At 32.8% G+C, this 16,490-nt stretch overlaps 1 protein-coding gene across 37 annotated transcripts in view; it reads right to left on the reverse strand.

The window, feature by feature from the left end:
• Positions 1–16,490, reverse strand: part of RIMS2 (regulating synaptic membrane exocytosis 2) — an 821,462-nt gene that overhangs the window by 497,697 nt on the left and 307,275 nt on the right. For 5 of the 37 annotated variants that reach the window (XM_007488202.3, XM_056823230.1, XM_056823215.1 and 2 more), the window contains exon 1: positions 10,539–11,431. The exons of 16 other annotated variants lie outside the window; for them this stretch is intronic. In XM_007488202.3, the coding sequence (XP_007488264.1) occupies positions 10,539–10,660 (122 nt within the window). In that variant the 5' untranslated portion in view covers positions 10,661–11,431. Of the gene's footprint in view, positions 1–10,538; positions 11,435–16,490 lie in introns of those variants that run through there. 16 more of the 37 variants (XM_056823226.1, XM_056823218.1, XM_056823219.1 and 13 more) reach the window with 6 other exon arrangements.

Genomic DNA, 16,490 nt, shown 5'->3' on the forward strand with positions numbered 1-16,490 from the left:
CTCAAAATAATGCTTATTTATTTTAAACTAAAGCTACACTTTAGTTAAAGGTTAGTGAAATTAAGGATGCATTTTCCCATGCATCCCAGGTTAAGAACTCTTGGACTAATGTAATTGCTTCATTCTACAATTTTGGAAAATGAAGTTGAGAGAGGTGAAACAATTTGCTCAAGATCAAATTGATAGGTAGGAGATGAAGTGATATTCAACCAGTTCCTCTGACTCCAAAACCTTGGCTTTCTGCTCCATTTACAAATCTATTTCAAATTACATAATATTTTTTCATGGTTACTGAGATTTGGTTATCTTCACTTGGAATCAGGAGGCCTGGGTCTGGGCGGTAATGTGCAAATCACAACCTCTTTAGTACCTCAGTATTAGCATCTAAAAATGAGGACAATAATACTTACTCAAGGCTGTTATGAGGAAAGCACTTTGCAAAATCTTGAAACATATCTTTATTCTCTAAATCATGCAATATACAGTCATCAAGAAATGAAAATTGAGTACTAAACAAAAAGCAATGGAAAGACATATGTGGAGATAAATTGACTGCTGCATGTTATCAATAATGAACTTCATACAAAAAGGACCATCAAAGGCATTGCCCAAAGGAATTATGACTGTAAAAGGAGGTGGATTGATCATATAGTAAGAGAAAGGAATAAGAGTTTATTTTTTTCTTCACTGGTATTTACATAATCTCCAAAGGCCTGGAGGAAGACCCTTGCCTATTGGATAGATCCCAATGCAGGATTTGTTGGATGAGAGTATATGAAAAAAACTGTATAGGATGATAAGGCATAGATAGGATTTAACAGAGATCTGCCCTGTTAAGAAAAGTATTATACACAGGGATGATTATCAGTCCATTAAGAATTAAAGTATTAGTATTCTCCAGATCATAACTTTAGAGTAAAAAAATCTGATATAATATGGTAAACTATAAAGTGAGTTTTGTCCAATACAGGGCATGTAGTAAGTGCCTAATACATGTTTGTTGTAATGAAACAAAGTTGACCCAAAGGTTTTAATTAGACCCTCTCCCCTGGTCTCTTCCGGGATGGTAGGATGATATATCTGCTAGGGTTAGAGAGGAGGTAGATAAATATAGGAAGTAGGTAAATTAGACTGACAACCTATATAAATGCTTTGGAATCTTTCCATAATTCTTGTTTAGAAAGAAACTAATACTCACGCAAGGAATTTAATTTACAAGCTTCTGTCTACTTATATACCCTCTGCAAATTAGTAGGCAAATTAACTCCCATTCTTCATCCATCTTGTGGAATCACCACATGAGTTGGCAAAAATCATTGCTCCTTGCTACCTCTTCCAGAATTCTCTGACCTGTTCTCCTTCATCTACCATTAGCTCTCTACTTTCAGTAATCACCTCTACAATCAACAAAGTCCCTTTCATCTACAAATTCTTATAATTGCCTCCTCCCATCCTTTGAAACTAAATAAAACTTGAATTTTCTCTTGATGAGAACACATCCTTTGCCACTTTCTCCAATGCCTGATACTCCTACCATATTCTCCAGTTCACAGGGCTAGCAGGATTCAGCATACTTCTAGATCCCCATTGCCAATAGAAGATCCTTTCATCTACCATCTTCTCCCTTGAAGTCTAGATCATTTAATTTTTATCAAACTATCAAGTTCCTTTTTGCTGAAATCTACAGTGACATCTTGAAGTCAATTTCCCTCTACTTCAACAACTCTTTAAGCCTTAATCTTCACCATAATTCTGGAATGTTCTCAGTTCATCATTCTGTTATTAAGAAAATTCATGGCTAATATGTTACATGCAATTAGAAATTGAAAATAAAAATAAAAATTTCACCTCCAAAGTTGTACAGTGCTTATGCTCTTCTTTTGCCTTTACAATTGAGGATATTATTGTTCTTCCCTAGGTATAGTGTCACTCCCCTTCCCCTGTTGGAATGTAAGCCCCATGAGTTCAGACACTGCTTTTCTATCTTCAAGGCTTAGCCAAATTTTTGGCAGACACTAAATGTTTTTAACTTATTCTTGCCTATATTTGATAGCCCATCAGGTATTTGAAGAGAACCATCATGTTTCCACCGAGTTTCTTTTCTAGAAATACCTAATTCTTCCAACTGATGCTCATATGATATATAAGGTCTTTTAGCATCCTGGTTGATACTTTCTGCTTTATCAATGTCCTCTTTATATTGATGTACACAGAACTAGACTCTAGATTAGGTTGGACCAAGGTGGAAAAGAGTAGAACTCTGATCTGCCTATTCCTGGAAATTATATCTCTCTGAATATAACCAAGACAACATTGTTTTTTAGCTACTTCACCACATTGATGATTCATATTGACTGTGTAATCTACTAAAAATTCTAGATCTTCTTCATAGAAACTCCTGACTAACCATTCTTCTCCCATCTTGTATTTGTGAAATTGATTTGTTTGTACTTCCATGAAAAACTTTACATTTATTCCTAGTGTGTTTCATTTAATTATATTCAACCAGATGCTCTAGCCCAGAGATTCTTAACCTGGGGTCTCAGGTCCCCAGGAGGCTCATGGATATATTTTAGGAGATCTGTGAACTTGTTTAGGAAGATGACATCTTTATTTGTCCTAACCTCTAGCTAAAATTCAATATAGCCTTCCATTGTACCAGTAGAATTGGGCTTCAGTAGGCTGGCAAAGAAGTCTATTACACGTATACAAAAAAAGGATAACTCCAGTTCTATTTTGTCAAGATCTTTCTGAATCTTCTCTCTGTTATACAGTGAATTAGCTATTCCTCCCATCTTTGTACCATCCACTAACTTGATATATGTGTTGTCTATGCCTTTATCCAAGCCATTTAAAAAAAGTTAAACAGTACAGGGACCAGCTCAAATCCACTGGAAGACTCCTGCAATGCTAACATTAAACCATTTACAACTATTCTTTGAGTCCAGTCATCCAAATAAGTCTAAGCCTATATAACTTTATTATCACCTAATGTAGATTCCAATACCTTCTCCATAAGAATAGTATGAGGAAATTTTTCAAAAGCTTTGAAAAAATCTAGATAAATTATACCAACCACATTCTTCTCATCCACTAGTTTAACAATGCTGTAAAAATTAAAAAGAGGAAATGAATTTGGTATGGCATGAGTTGATTTTAATGAATGAAATCATCACTTCCTTTTCTCAGTATTCAGCAATTATCTTTAATGATTTGTTCTAGAATTTCCTTGAATGTTGAAATCAAGCTTACTAGCCAATACTTTGCAAAGTACTCTTTCTTCCTTTTATACTTCTCCAATCTTGTGGTATCTATCCCACGTTTTACAAGCTTTGAAATATCCCATTGATAATGGCTAAGTAATAAAATATATGAGTTCTTTGAGGACCAGGAGTGTAGTTCATCTGGTGACATGAATTTAACAAGATTATCCAAGTGCTCCTAGCTTATGTTCTAGCTTATCTTTGGCATCAACTCCCTTTTAGTTACTTGTTTCTCTTATTTAGAGTCATTCTTCTTGGTAGAAAAAATGAATCAAAATAAAAATAAAACAATACTTCTTTCTGTGTTTGTCATAGTCCTATCTACCCCAAGAAGAGTTCTTATGTTCTCTTGGATCTTTTTTCCCAATATAGTTTCATAAACTCCTTTTGTGTTGTCCTTATCACTCCTTGACAACTTAAGCTCTTTCCATGCTTTAATATTCCTTACACTGTTTTACAAATCTAATCTCACTCCCATTCATCTTCTATCATTTGATTTTGCTTCTGTAAGTTCATTTTTGAGTTTCCTGTGTGAGTAAACAAATCTCTTCAGACAAATTTCATTCATCTTCTACACTGGAATCATTTCCCTTTGCATCTAAAAAATTCCTTGTGTCATGATTCTAAGGAAAAGATTTCAGCTAAACTATGGTACAGCTATATCAGCACAACTAGTAAGGAATTACAATCTCTTCTTGGGTTTAATAATGTGGCCTCAGGTACCATGCAAGGCTTACTGTAATTGCTTCAATTTCTGGGAGATAAAGTTTCTTAGCTGCTCTACAGCAGTCTCACTAGAGTGGTGAGTTCAGCACCATAGAGAGCTCCTGTTTACTCAGGCTAGCTCAATGTCCAATGGTCATATTTGGAGCCTTCTATAAGATAAAAATCAAAATCACTTTTCAGGCAGAGTATAGTTGGGAGTGAAAAAAAGAAATATCAAAGCAAGGGCCCTTCCCTCCTTCCTTGCAATCATATAGAAGAGATTAATAAAATATAAATTGAAAAATATAAATTAAAACATAGGGTGTCCCAAAAGTCAGTGCAATTTTGAGCTTCACAGTACACCCTATATGTAATATGATACAAAGTAAATAATGCTAGTTAATAATAATAACTATAATTTTATAGCACTTACTATGCCAGATATGATGCCAAGCACCCTACAGTTATCTTATTTGATCTTCAAAACAGTCATGGAAAATAGATGTTTTTATTATCCCTATTTTACAAATGTGGACATTGAGGTTATATAATTTTCCCTGGATCACAATTCCAGTAAGTTTCTGAAGATACATCTGAATCCCAAACTTTCTGACTCTAGGTACAGCATTCTATCTTCTATCTATCTGTAAAACTTAGCTGTTCTTACATGCATAGAGAAAATATACACAAACATGTATGCTGAATAACTATATCTGAAAGCTAGTGGATCTTATATTATTTGAAGTAAATTGAAAATAATGTGGAAATGTCAAAGAAGGCCTAGTCAAGTAACAAGAATTGCATATATGTGTATGTGTGACATTCATAATAAATTGGTATTGAGTACATAGATTAGAAGAAAGAGACATCAAATCTTCAAATAATAAAAGCACCATTATAAAAAGAGATATAAACTAATGCTTTCACCAACTTTCTGCTCCTCATCTCTTTTCTCTACTACTACTTCTTTAAAGACCATAGGGCAATGTGAAACCATGGAAAAAGCAGTGTTCCAGGGATTGGATTTTGACTCTACATTAGCCACTTTTGTTTCATTTTACCTAATTTTTTTGGCCTTCAGTGCCTTATGTATTAAATAAAACATCATTTGAACTAAATAATCTCAAAGATCTTCTCTAGTTCTAAAATGATTCAAAATTGTACTACGTTCTTCAATTTTGCCCCCTAGTGGAAGCCTGTATATAGAATGTAATCCTTTTAAGAAACAAAATTCCATTTTGATACCTTTAACACTTCTCAAATTCTGTAGAGAAACCCAAGTTCTAAAGCCATATTTTATGACCTTTAGTAATACCACAGATATTTGTGAGTAGTTAATAAATCAACATGAAAAATATCCCATTACCTAGCATTTTAACTGAGATCAATTTATTTTTCTCCAATAGGACAAAACAAGACAAATTATCTAATTTGTCTTAGTAAAAATCCCCAATAGGATAGAATAGAAGCTAAATAGGTATTTAAATTTTACCTAACATATTCAGTTATTGTTTTTATCTAAGTGACAATAATGTGAAAATTTTTACCTTCATAATGCATTTCTTTTTGTCAGAATAAGCTTGCCTCTATATTTTTGTGGTCTGCAGTAAAAACTCAAAAAAAAAAAGATGAATGAAAATGCATACATTGAAAACAAAAGCTTTACATGATGAGACTTTAATCTAACCTGATTACTGTGCCAAAGTAAAAATACTTTTTTCCAACTTTAATGCCATCAATATACCTATTCTCTAAGCCCTATGAATAATTTGCACCTAAGAGTTTTATAGCACATGGAATGTTCACTGTGTTGTGAACACACCAAGTCCAAACAATGCATACTGTGCAGACTGTACTCACAGAGCTATGAAAAGAAAGCATGCTGTTCTTTCAAAGTCAAAGTAATCATTAATGTGCCATGATGAATAAATGGTATCTGTGGCACTGATCCTGGGCACCCCGTGATAGCTTCATTATAAACCACTGCTACAGTCAATGATGGATAGAGAACTAAGTGCCTAGTGTGACCAAGAAACTGCTAGATCAGTAGACCATCTGAAAATTCATTTAAAAGTAAAGCAGTGCTTTAGAATGTTTAGTAGTTTAGGTGTAGGGAAGATTGACACTGATGTCAGGAAAAGGTGAACTTTCCATTTCATTTTCAATTCAATTATCCCCTAACCACAATCATCCTAAAAAGAAACCTTAGGTTAAAAATATTTTTTTACAATTTCTCAACTTTAAGTTGAAAATTCCATCTAAATCTAATTCCATCCTAAATGACCAAGCACAGAGCTGTTTCTTCTATTATTTATCTGAATGCTGGAGGAGTGGTGTGTCCTTTCTTTAATATCTTAGTAGAGACACATTAGTTGTTTTATGTCCCTCCTGTGGGCATCCTGCACAGGGATTCACCTTCACACATTTCATAACAAAGAAAAAGTAGAAGGAAAATACTAATTCTAAAGGGAAAAAATGTTCAAGAAAAGCCAAAATGGGAGAAAGGAAATATTTGGGGTGCATTTTACATCAATTTTGGTCACCAAAGATAGTCATCATTATGCAGTGATGTGTTCATTTGAATATTGCCTAAAGCAATTATGAACTCCAATGCAGTGTAGAGAATGCTGCTAAAAATATAGCTTCTGACAGAACAATATTTGTACATTTGCTTCTAAAGACAGAATCACAAGCAAAAGATTTCATAATCTATTCTGTAGTTTGGGGCCTTTTTTTCAGGATACAAAAGCAATTATCTCATGTAATGACTAAATAACTTAATTGGAAAACCGAGTTTAGAGAAACAAAATAAAATAATCCCTCGTAACGGGAATTTAAATTATAGTGGCATTTTAATGTACTATATTGAGCAAACTTTGAAGTGAATGAGACTTGGCTCACCCGTATGCAATATTGATTTCTCTTGTAGCATTTTGGTTATGAAATATATGCTATGAAAAATTACTTTAAAATATTGCTTTTTTTTCCTTAATAGTTAAAATAGGACTCTGAAAGTATGGTGAGAACTGTTAAGGAAATTAGCAGATAGCATTTAGTTAAAAGTCTAAGGGTCTTTCTATAGAACATCCAGTGAATGTGGAATGCAAAACAAAAATGTATTGTTAATCACTCATAAATATATTTGAGTGTTTAACATGCATTTATATAAATAAAATTTATATTAAGCATCTACTTTCATGATGTAAGACAAGAAGTGAATGAATACCATTAGGAAATTTGCAGTATTTTCTACTTTGTCCAATGCTTTACTCTTTACCAATTTATTTAGATCAAGGTTCTTGTCCTAATAGAGATGAATAATGCCTAGTTTGGGCAATATTCAAATGAACACATCACTACATAATGATGACTATCTTTGGTGACCAAAATTGATTCTTACAGTTTGTGAAAATGAGATCAAGGGGAATGATGAAAATCAAGTTTCTAGAGAAGTAATAAAATATTTTTAACAAATCAGTTTACTCAAGAAATAGCTCTCAACTATGAGATTCATACTGTGATCCAGGTTATAAACTTCTAACTTACATAGAATATTGATATGCATAGCTAGTGACTCCCCTAGTAACCACACCCAGAACAGCAAGAAATTCCATGAAGAAATAAATGGAAGTTGTCCAAATGTAATATTATACTTTATCCATAAGTTCAGTAGGAAATCAAATGATTTTCACAATCCTAACAATGTTACATTTTCATTAATAGAGCCAACTAATAGTACAGAGAGTAACAAGTATAACTGTTTCTGTATAAAATTTTAGAGCTGAAGAAACTATAAAAATCATATATGCCAATCACCTCATTTTACAAATAAGGAAACGGAGGTCAAGAGAAGTAATGGTTGTGGAAAACCAATGCTCAAAAATTTAAGAAGCTGTATCCCGTTTCAGAGGATTATGAAAACTCTGAATTTGCCATATTACAGAAAAATGTTGCAGGGTAACATCCTTCTAATGACATACTCATATTTATGATCTTTCTCTAATATGTTAACAATTCATTGTTTTTAAATTATGATATACTGAAAAGTTTTATAGTGATATATTACATTTTGACCCAATAAATATTAATGAATATCATGCAGTTGTGTTTAAAGTCATCTTTAAAAGTTTTACTAAGGAAAAATGTCAATCAAGAAGAGGTCCATTTCATAATAATAAAAAATAATAATTAATATTAATTGCATTAAAATATAAACTTCCACATTTATAAATGTGAAACTTTTTCACTTTTATAATGCTAAAAATAATAACTAAAATATACACAGATGCCTTTGCCATTGTTTCAGCAAAGCTGATCAAAGTTTTCAGAAAAATAAAGCCAGTTGATGATATCTGTAAGTAATATCAAAAATCACCAATGGAATAATAAATGTCTCTCTTAATAAATAAAAAAGAACTGAGATATTACATTATAAAACTGCTTTAATTAAAGTAGAAGCTAATTTTTCCAAGTGCCATGTACTAGTGAAGAAAATAAAAAGTAGCAGGAAAACAAAATAAAATTTTAAAAATTCTGAAGATGCCTAACATAATTAAATTATAAATATTGGGAAATTTAAAGTTTAGTTATAATAGTAGGCCATGACTTGTTTTACAACACATTTTAATAAAAGGAGTTCTGAAATTACAGTCGCAATAAAAAAAAAACAGTTTAGAAGCTAAAAGCCTATGATCTCCTCTTAACAGCATACAATTCCTTTAAATGCTGAAAACCTCTTGGTTCAAAATTAATGATGCCAACATTGAAATTGATTCCTTAGTAAGTCCTTTTGCTGTCCAGATGAATATTACACTTTCCAAGAAAATTTTGATCTTTTTCTACATGCCTTATGACATTAAAACTGAATCCTTTCTTCCTCTCTCTCTCTCTCTCTCTCTCTCTCTCTCTCTCTCTCTTTCTCTCTTTTGCTCTCTCGGTCTGACTCTGTTTCTATCTCTCAACACATACTTTAAATTCATCATTGATTTCATGTTATAACATAAGCTTTAGGCATTCCAATAGGAGATGGGGGGAAAATCAGGAAAAGATTTGTAGACATTGAGGACAATTTGGTAAGCTCTGGTAGCTGCAGGCCTCAGAAATGTTTAGAAAACATTATGGTTCTCATTTATTAATAAATGTGATTTATGTTACACAGATTTTCAACCAATATTACAGATGCCTAAGAGATGTAATTCCAAGTGAGAAGCCAACAATGCCATTGAAATACAGAAATTCCATTGTGTTTTATAAGCACATGCTAATTTCCATATGTTGCTATATCTTTTATAGTGTTCTTGAAATAAAATGTGACAACACTCAGCTAGTTAATTTAACAGCACTCTTTTGGGGGAAAAGTTAAATGTGTACAAAGTCAGGAATAATCCAGGTATTTCCATATGTTAAAGAAAAGGTCATAAATATAATCAATGTAAGTACATATTTTGAAAATAACAATAACTTTTTAAATCTTCCTTTTTTATTTGTTAAATGAAGACATGATCCACAACAGACTCTGAAAATGCAACCTCTCCCAAATAGGCTTTTCCACATTTCTCAGCCATTCCTAACATCCAGCAGGCTAAAAGATTCAATATTCTCTGCACTGGTTTTACCCAATCACTTCCAGAATGTTTCAATGCATTAGCATTATCAAACCCAACAATATTTTTCTGTATTGGATGGAAAGCTTTATATTTAATGAAAATAGGGACATTTGCACCCTGGCTATTTAAATTAAGAGTGGGGGGAAGTGGATCTGAAAACTTTCATTTTTTTAATAAAGATAAAGGGTTTTTTGATGATATAATTACATGATAGGACTTCAATGGAATTTTTCCTTCAGCACCAATCAGGAAAAAAAATCTGAAACATCTGCTCATACTTCAACTCTGATACTGCACACACACACACACACACACACACACACACACACACACACGTGCACACACACACACACACACACTTGAAAAAACAATATACATTTTTAACAAAGAACTCTTCAAAGCTAGCTGACTACTGTAAAGCATCATAAGCTGTTCAGTAACTAGGCTTGTTCGAAAAGATTATTTAGCTGTACTACACAGAGAAATGTCTTATAACCAGAAAATGTCTTCTGCATGTTTTACAATGAGCATGCCTAATGGCTAATTCACATCTCCTCACAAATCGCTTATGGTTTTAGAATCATATCCTTCTTTCTGTATTTAATCCATGCCCTAACACAGAAGCTATTTCTCTGAATCTCATGAAACAATTCAGTGGGATCAAGCTACCAGGTAGCTGAAGACTGTTTCAGGAGTAAGGTTCACAACACTTTAGGTAACCTTTTCATTTCAGCATATGCTTATTTTATCCCTAAAAATAAAAATTTTACAGCTTGTAGTTATGATCTAAGAGAAAGCCCTTCCACAGAATATAAATACCATCAGTTTTCTCTTAATTACAGCATCTTCTCTCAAGCAGCCATATAAAATAAGCCTTCCGAGAATACAGATTCTAAAATTAAGTAAACAAAACAGAAACCCTGAAAATGAGATCAATCACAAAATAAGAGATGTCTCTACTCACCTTGCATTGTTCAGTGTTTGCCCAAAAATCTCGTTTTGCAAAATATTTGGTGGGGATGAGAAAACCCCATGGAAATGAGATAGGACAGAATTGCAGACCTGGCGCAATGTCTCAAATTGCATTTTCTTTCTTTTTTGCTTTCCTCCTATTTTTCTTTACTACCTGTCTTTAAAGTCATCTATTTTTCAGGAACCATCAAATGAAAACATGCCAATCAAGTTCCATATTTCTCCTGATTTCTGTAAAAGCTGTGCTTAAATGAGCAGGGCTTGATAGCTAATTGTACAGTCATTATTCTTCTAATTCCGTCGTAGAAGATTTAGTGCCTGTGTGGCTTTCTCCTGACTGTAGCAAGAATTCCAAACAGCAGTGAGCTTTTGGGGCATTCCCAGCTGAAGTGTGAATCTGAGCTCCTTTCATGTACTCTACTCATATTTCTCTAAGCCTATTAAAAACACGCAGTGAATAGATGCTGTCGTCAGGAGTTTCAGCACATCTGGCTTCTAGCAGTAAAATCTCAGAAGTAATAAAAATGGGGACAAGGCATCCTCGGGCTGTTACTACTCTGTAAAAGGAGGAGGATTTCTGCATCTTTCCCTCCCCTCTCTCTTCCCCTGTAAAAATGAATAACACCAATGACAGTGTACATAGGTCTCTTTAATGTGCAGGAAGCTGCATAGGACCAGAAGACCACTCTAAAAATAACTGTTACATTCCCCTTATGATAACACACAGCAATAAGGCTTTAACAACAGATCTTCTCTCTGCTGAATTTATAAAGCTTACCTACAATGACCTATGAGCAAAATGATCATCCATTGAATTTTCTTAAGTCTTTTTAGAAAATTTCACGTTTATTCTTTCTTTTAAAAAGATAAATAGATAACATGCCAATCCCTAGCACTGATTGCTTCTAATTCTAATAGATAGGGCAACTATATGAATATTCACATAATTTTGGAGGAGATAAAACAAAAGGTCCAAAATCCATTTTTATTAAAGAAAATAATATATTAGAATAGAGGCCCAAGGCACATTTTAAACCTTTTTTTCTTAGCTAAAAAGTCATTCATGTTAAATCACTAGTAAAATCAGAGCCTTGGAGTCTATTCCAATAGCAAACACACAGAGTAAGGGTAACAAACTGAGCAAGTAATCTGGTATGTGCCATGCAAGATGCAGCATTAAGAATGTAGAAAAATCTTTAAATTTTTACCATGCATTTTAAAAAGGAATATATTAAGTTTGCAATCAAAACAGAATATAAGGATTTTAAATGTTTTAACATTGTCAAACTGAAAGAACAACATTAGTATAATTCTATAAATCTAGTGGGTCCTCAATAAATATTAATTTATGATAATTATTTTGAAATATATGAATTTCTATCTTCAGTTTTTCATATTTTACTCACTAATTTCAAAATATTCATGCAAAATTTCTGTTAAGAAATCCCATAGATAGATCCAAAAGGGAAGCTCTCAACCATTATCCTTTGACTACAAAAAGGATGGTCACAGCATATAGCATTTTCTAGCAAGCACAGGAAAGGGAAAATGTTGTCTATTCAGAGTTATAATAGAAATGTAGAAATACAGCTCTTCCTCTGGTCTCAGTGCTTAATAATCTCAGATAAAACACAAAATTCAGCATGATCTTACTCTATAGATTTAGTCCTGAAAAGGTTTATGTCAATTCCATTTTCCCAGGCAATGATGTACATTGCAGTTTTTAAAATTCTTCAATCTTCATTTCTGGTTATTCTTTATAACTGACTCCAACAACAATTATCTATGCCTCCTTTTTACCATTATGAAGCAATTAATGATCAATAAACTCTTGAATTCACTGGGTACCTAGATATCGAAATAAACTCATGTAGAATCACTTTATAAAATGAATAAGCTTTTTCTGATGTGAATAAATGCCTTTTAATATGATCTGTAAGTTTAGTTTTTTTTAAATATATGAATGTATCATAAAGGGAGAAAGCTGGTGAACCCTTTTAAAAATACAACTTTATATTTCTGAATGTGTATTTTTAGGGGGTGAATTGAGGTGTATGTGTGAGAGGTGAGATAGAGAGAGAGAGACAGACAGAGGGATAGACAGAAGGGTAGAGAAATAGAGAGAGAGAGAGAGAGAGAGAGAGAGAGAGAGAGAGAGAGAGAGAGAGAGAGAGAGAGAGAGAAGGAGAGAGATTAACTACTAAGGTGGTAAAATCAAGAAGGAGGGGTATAACAATTCTTGTGCCCAAAAAAATAATAAAGTAGTAAAACTGATTTTTACTCTATAGTTTATAAGGACATTCTGAATTAAATTCCATAAAAGGAATTTCAAGACCATTCTGAGAAATGGCTACATCAGTTAAATAACTGTGTGGCTCCCTCATGATTACTACTTTGAAAAATAACACTCAGCAATCTCCATACTTATTAGAAAGAGAACAAGGAACAAAAGTTTAATTTATGTAAATACAAATGGTTCAATTTTAATCTATGACATTAATTTACCAAATTTGGTAGTAAAGGTTTAGTTACAGATGCTTAAAGTGATAGTAAGGTTCAATATTTAAAACTTTGGACAAGTTACTCATACATAACTACTATACTCATAATGGTATTATTTATTAGGTATTAGGTACTAAAATTCCTGAGTAATGAAAATAGCATTTATTCTTTCATTATAAATATCCATATGGTAAAGACTCACTAGATACCAATAGGGTGAGCAGACCTACTGTGAAATAGTAAAATACACAAATTGCTGGGTCCATAGTTGTCACCATTTCCCATTATGGGTAGGGCCCCATTAGCTACATAAGAATGATCACATAAATTTTCTTTCTTTCTCTACTATTTCCAGTGAGAAATGAATAAAATTCCAGTTCCCTTCCAACCAGAGTAGCTTAACAACTCACATCTACATTGAGCCCAGCACAGTAGCTCCCTGAAAAGTTCATGGGAGAAAAAGAAAGCAGAGCAGAAGATAGCAGATGGTTTTCTAAGGACTGCTCTATTCATTTCTATCGGGAAATTTGGTATTTTTTTTCCTTTTGAAACAGCCTCACCAAAGGAAACCAAGTACTGTATTTAGTCTCAGCAAGGCAACTAACTAAGTTTAGTAAGAGTTAGTAAGGGGAGGAGATTCTTGACTACTTAATATCAAGTGTTGGTTCAGATTTGGCTCAGATTTATTTATTTGTTAATTGCTTAGCTTGATCAGGTAAATCAATATGTCAGACTGGAAGAAAATATATTTTTGACTTTCATTTTTTGCCAAATTAGTGTAAGTTAATAATGTCATCTTTTCCTTTTTTTCTTTGTTAATCATGAATTGCTAAAATTGAATCAATGACTACATTGCTTTAGTCTTCTGGCACTGAGAAATGACATGAGAATATGAAAAGTAGGAAATATATCAAGTTGAACAGGAGGCAATCAATTTAATGTTGAGGCCAGCCTAACCTTTCTAAGTCTTCTTATAAATATTTGAAATATAAACTCTGACATTAAAACTTTGAAAGTTCTGGATTCAAAAATGCCTTTAAAGCTGGAAAAGTCCTGTTTTATATAAATTGATAACAAATGAATCTGAATCTGTATAGCACCCACTCAGTAGTCAGAATAACTAGTAAAAACTCCTGCTTTTATTCTTTTAAATTAAAGAAATGTGAAATGCTAGAAGGGATGTAGAAAAATCTTGGAAGGGATGTGGTAAAATTGGAACACTAATGCACAGTTGGTGGAATCATGAATAAATGCAACCATTTTGACAAGCAATTTGGAAATATAAACAAAAGACTATAAAACTCTACATATCCTTTAATCAATACCACTACTATACCCGTGTCCGAAAGAGATCAAAGAAAAGGATCTATATGAACAAAATTCTTTTTACTGGCTCTTTTTATAGTGGCAAAGAATTGGAAATTGAGGGGATATCTATCAATTGGGAATTACTAAACAAGTTTTTTTATATATGCTTATGAAGAAATACTACTACTATATTATAAAAAACTGACAAGCAGGAAGGGTTCTGAAAAACCTAGGAAGATTTCTAAGAACTGATGCAAAGTGAACTGAACAAAACCAGAATGCTATACACAATAATAGCAGTAATAAATAATTATCAACTGTGAGTGACAGATATTTTCTATAATACAAAGATCTGAGACAATTTCAAAGGACTCATGATAAAAAAATGCTCTCTACCTTCTGAGTAAGAACTTAGTTTAAATGCATATCAAAATGCATAAGAGTTTAAATGCATATCAAAAAATAATTATTTTTACTTTATTTTTCTTGGTGGCTTTTTTTTGGTCCTGCGTTTTCTTTTACAACATGGTGAATTAAGAAGTAAGTTTTAAAGGACTATATATTTATGATTTTTATCAAATTGCTTACCTTCTCAAATGGGGGGGAGGAAGGCAGGAATTTGGAACTCAAATTGTTTTAAATTAGTGTTAAAATAGTTTTTATATATAATTTAGAAATGATATATTTTAAATAAATTTAAAATAAAAAATTAAAATATATTTAAATATTTAAAATTATTGTCAACACTACTGAAACAGCTAAATCAATGTGCTTCTAAAACCATATATTATAGAAACCATAATCTATAGAAAAATAAATATTAAAATATTAAAGGAATTTCCTGTTTTCTTAAAATACATCTATGTTGTGCTGTCTACCCAATAAAGAAGACACCAACTCTTAGGAAAGCTAGGTGGCTAAGGAAATAGAGATCCAGGTCTAGAGCCAGGAGGTGCTAGATTCAAATCTGGCCTCAGACACTGACCCTGGGCAAGTAACTTAATCTCAAGCCTCGCCTTTACCACTCTTCTACCATGGAAGTGATATTCAGTATTAATTTTAAGACAGAAGATAAGGATTTAAAGAAAAGACATCAACTTTTCAAATTCTTCCATTTGGGGACTGAGCCTTCTTAATTGCATATCTCTATTACAAAAAAAGTACATAGGTCTAGAGTCTGGACCTGTGATTTCACAGGCATAGGAGACTCCCTAGATGAGGAAATGTTCTCTATCAAAAAAAGTCAAAACTTCTTTTTCAGCTTAAAGTCTCAGTATTGTCTAGAGCACTGGGAATTTAAATGCTTTGACCAGGGTCATATACAAACTTTGAGACAAAGGCAAAACTTGGCCCAAATCATCTTGGCTTTGAGATCAGCTCTACATCCACTAGTCCAGAAGCATCAAGCTCAAAGTCATGCTCAGATTAATGTACGTAGGAAGCATGTACCAAACAGAAAGTACAATAAAAGACAGCTGGTGTTAAAATAAGGTTTTCTAAGACAACATGCAGTTCACAGGGATTCTTATGTAGTCTAGTGGTCCCATTTGAGTATGACTCCACTACACTACACAATTCTGTCTCTCATGTCACATAATAGTATTGCAAATCGAAATTTTCTTCATTACCATGTCGCAAATGTTTACTGAAACATGGATCACAGAAACTTTTATTCTAAATATACAGAGTCAACAAAGAAAAAAATTGACTGAAGATGTCTTCTGGCCTATTTTAAAACTATTTTGAAATGAAAATAGGGCACTAAAAACAAAAGGGGGAGCAGTTAGATGGCTCGGTGGATTGAGAGTCAGGGCCAAAAATGAGTGATCATGGGTTTAAATCTTATCTCAGACACTTCCTAGCTGTATGGCACAGGACAAAGGACACTTAACCCCCATTGCCTGGCCCTTGCTGCTCTTCTGCCTTGAAACCAATATGTATTATAGTTTCTTATATGAAAGTAAGGTTTTGTTTTTTTTTTATGAAAAGGATTAAAATTTTAAAAATATATTTTTATTTTCATTAGTCAGGGATATCTTCTCATTCTAAATGCTACTCCATGATGAAGGAGATGAAAAATGGCCAATACTCTTTCAGTACCTTAAAAAGCAAATCAAGTGTCCAAAGTTGACAA

This window comes from Monodelphis domestica, chromosome 3 (genome assembly GCF_027887165.1).
Source record: "Monodelphis domestica isolate mMonDom1 chromosome 3, mMonDom1.pri, whole genome shotgun sequence".
Lineage (NCBI taxonomy): Eukaryota > Metazoa > Chordata > Mammalia > Didelphimorphia > Didelphidae > Monodelphis > Monodelphis domestica.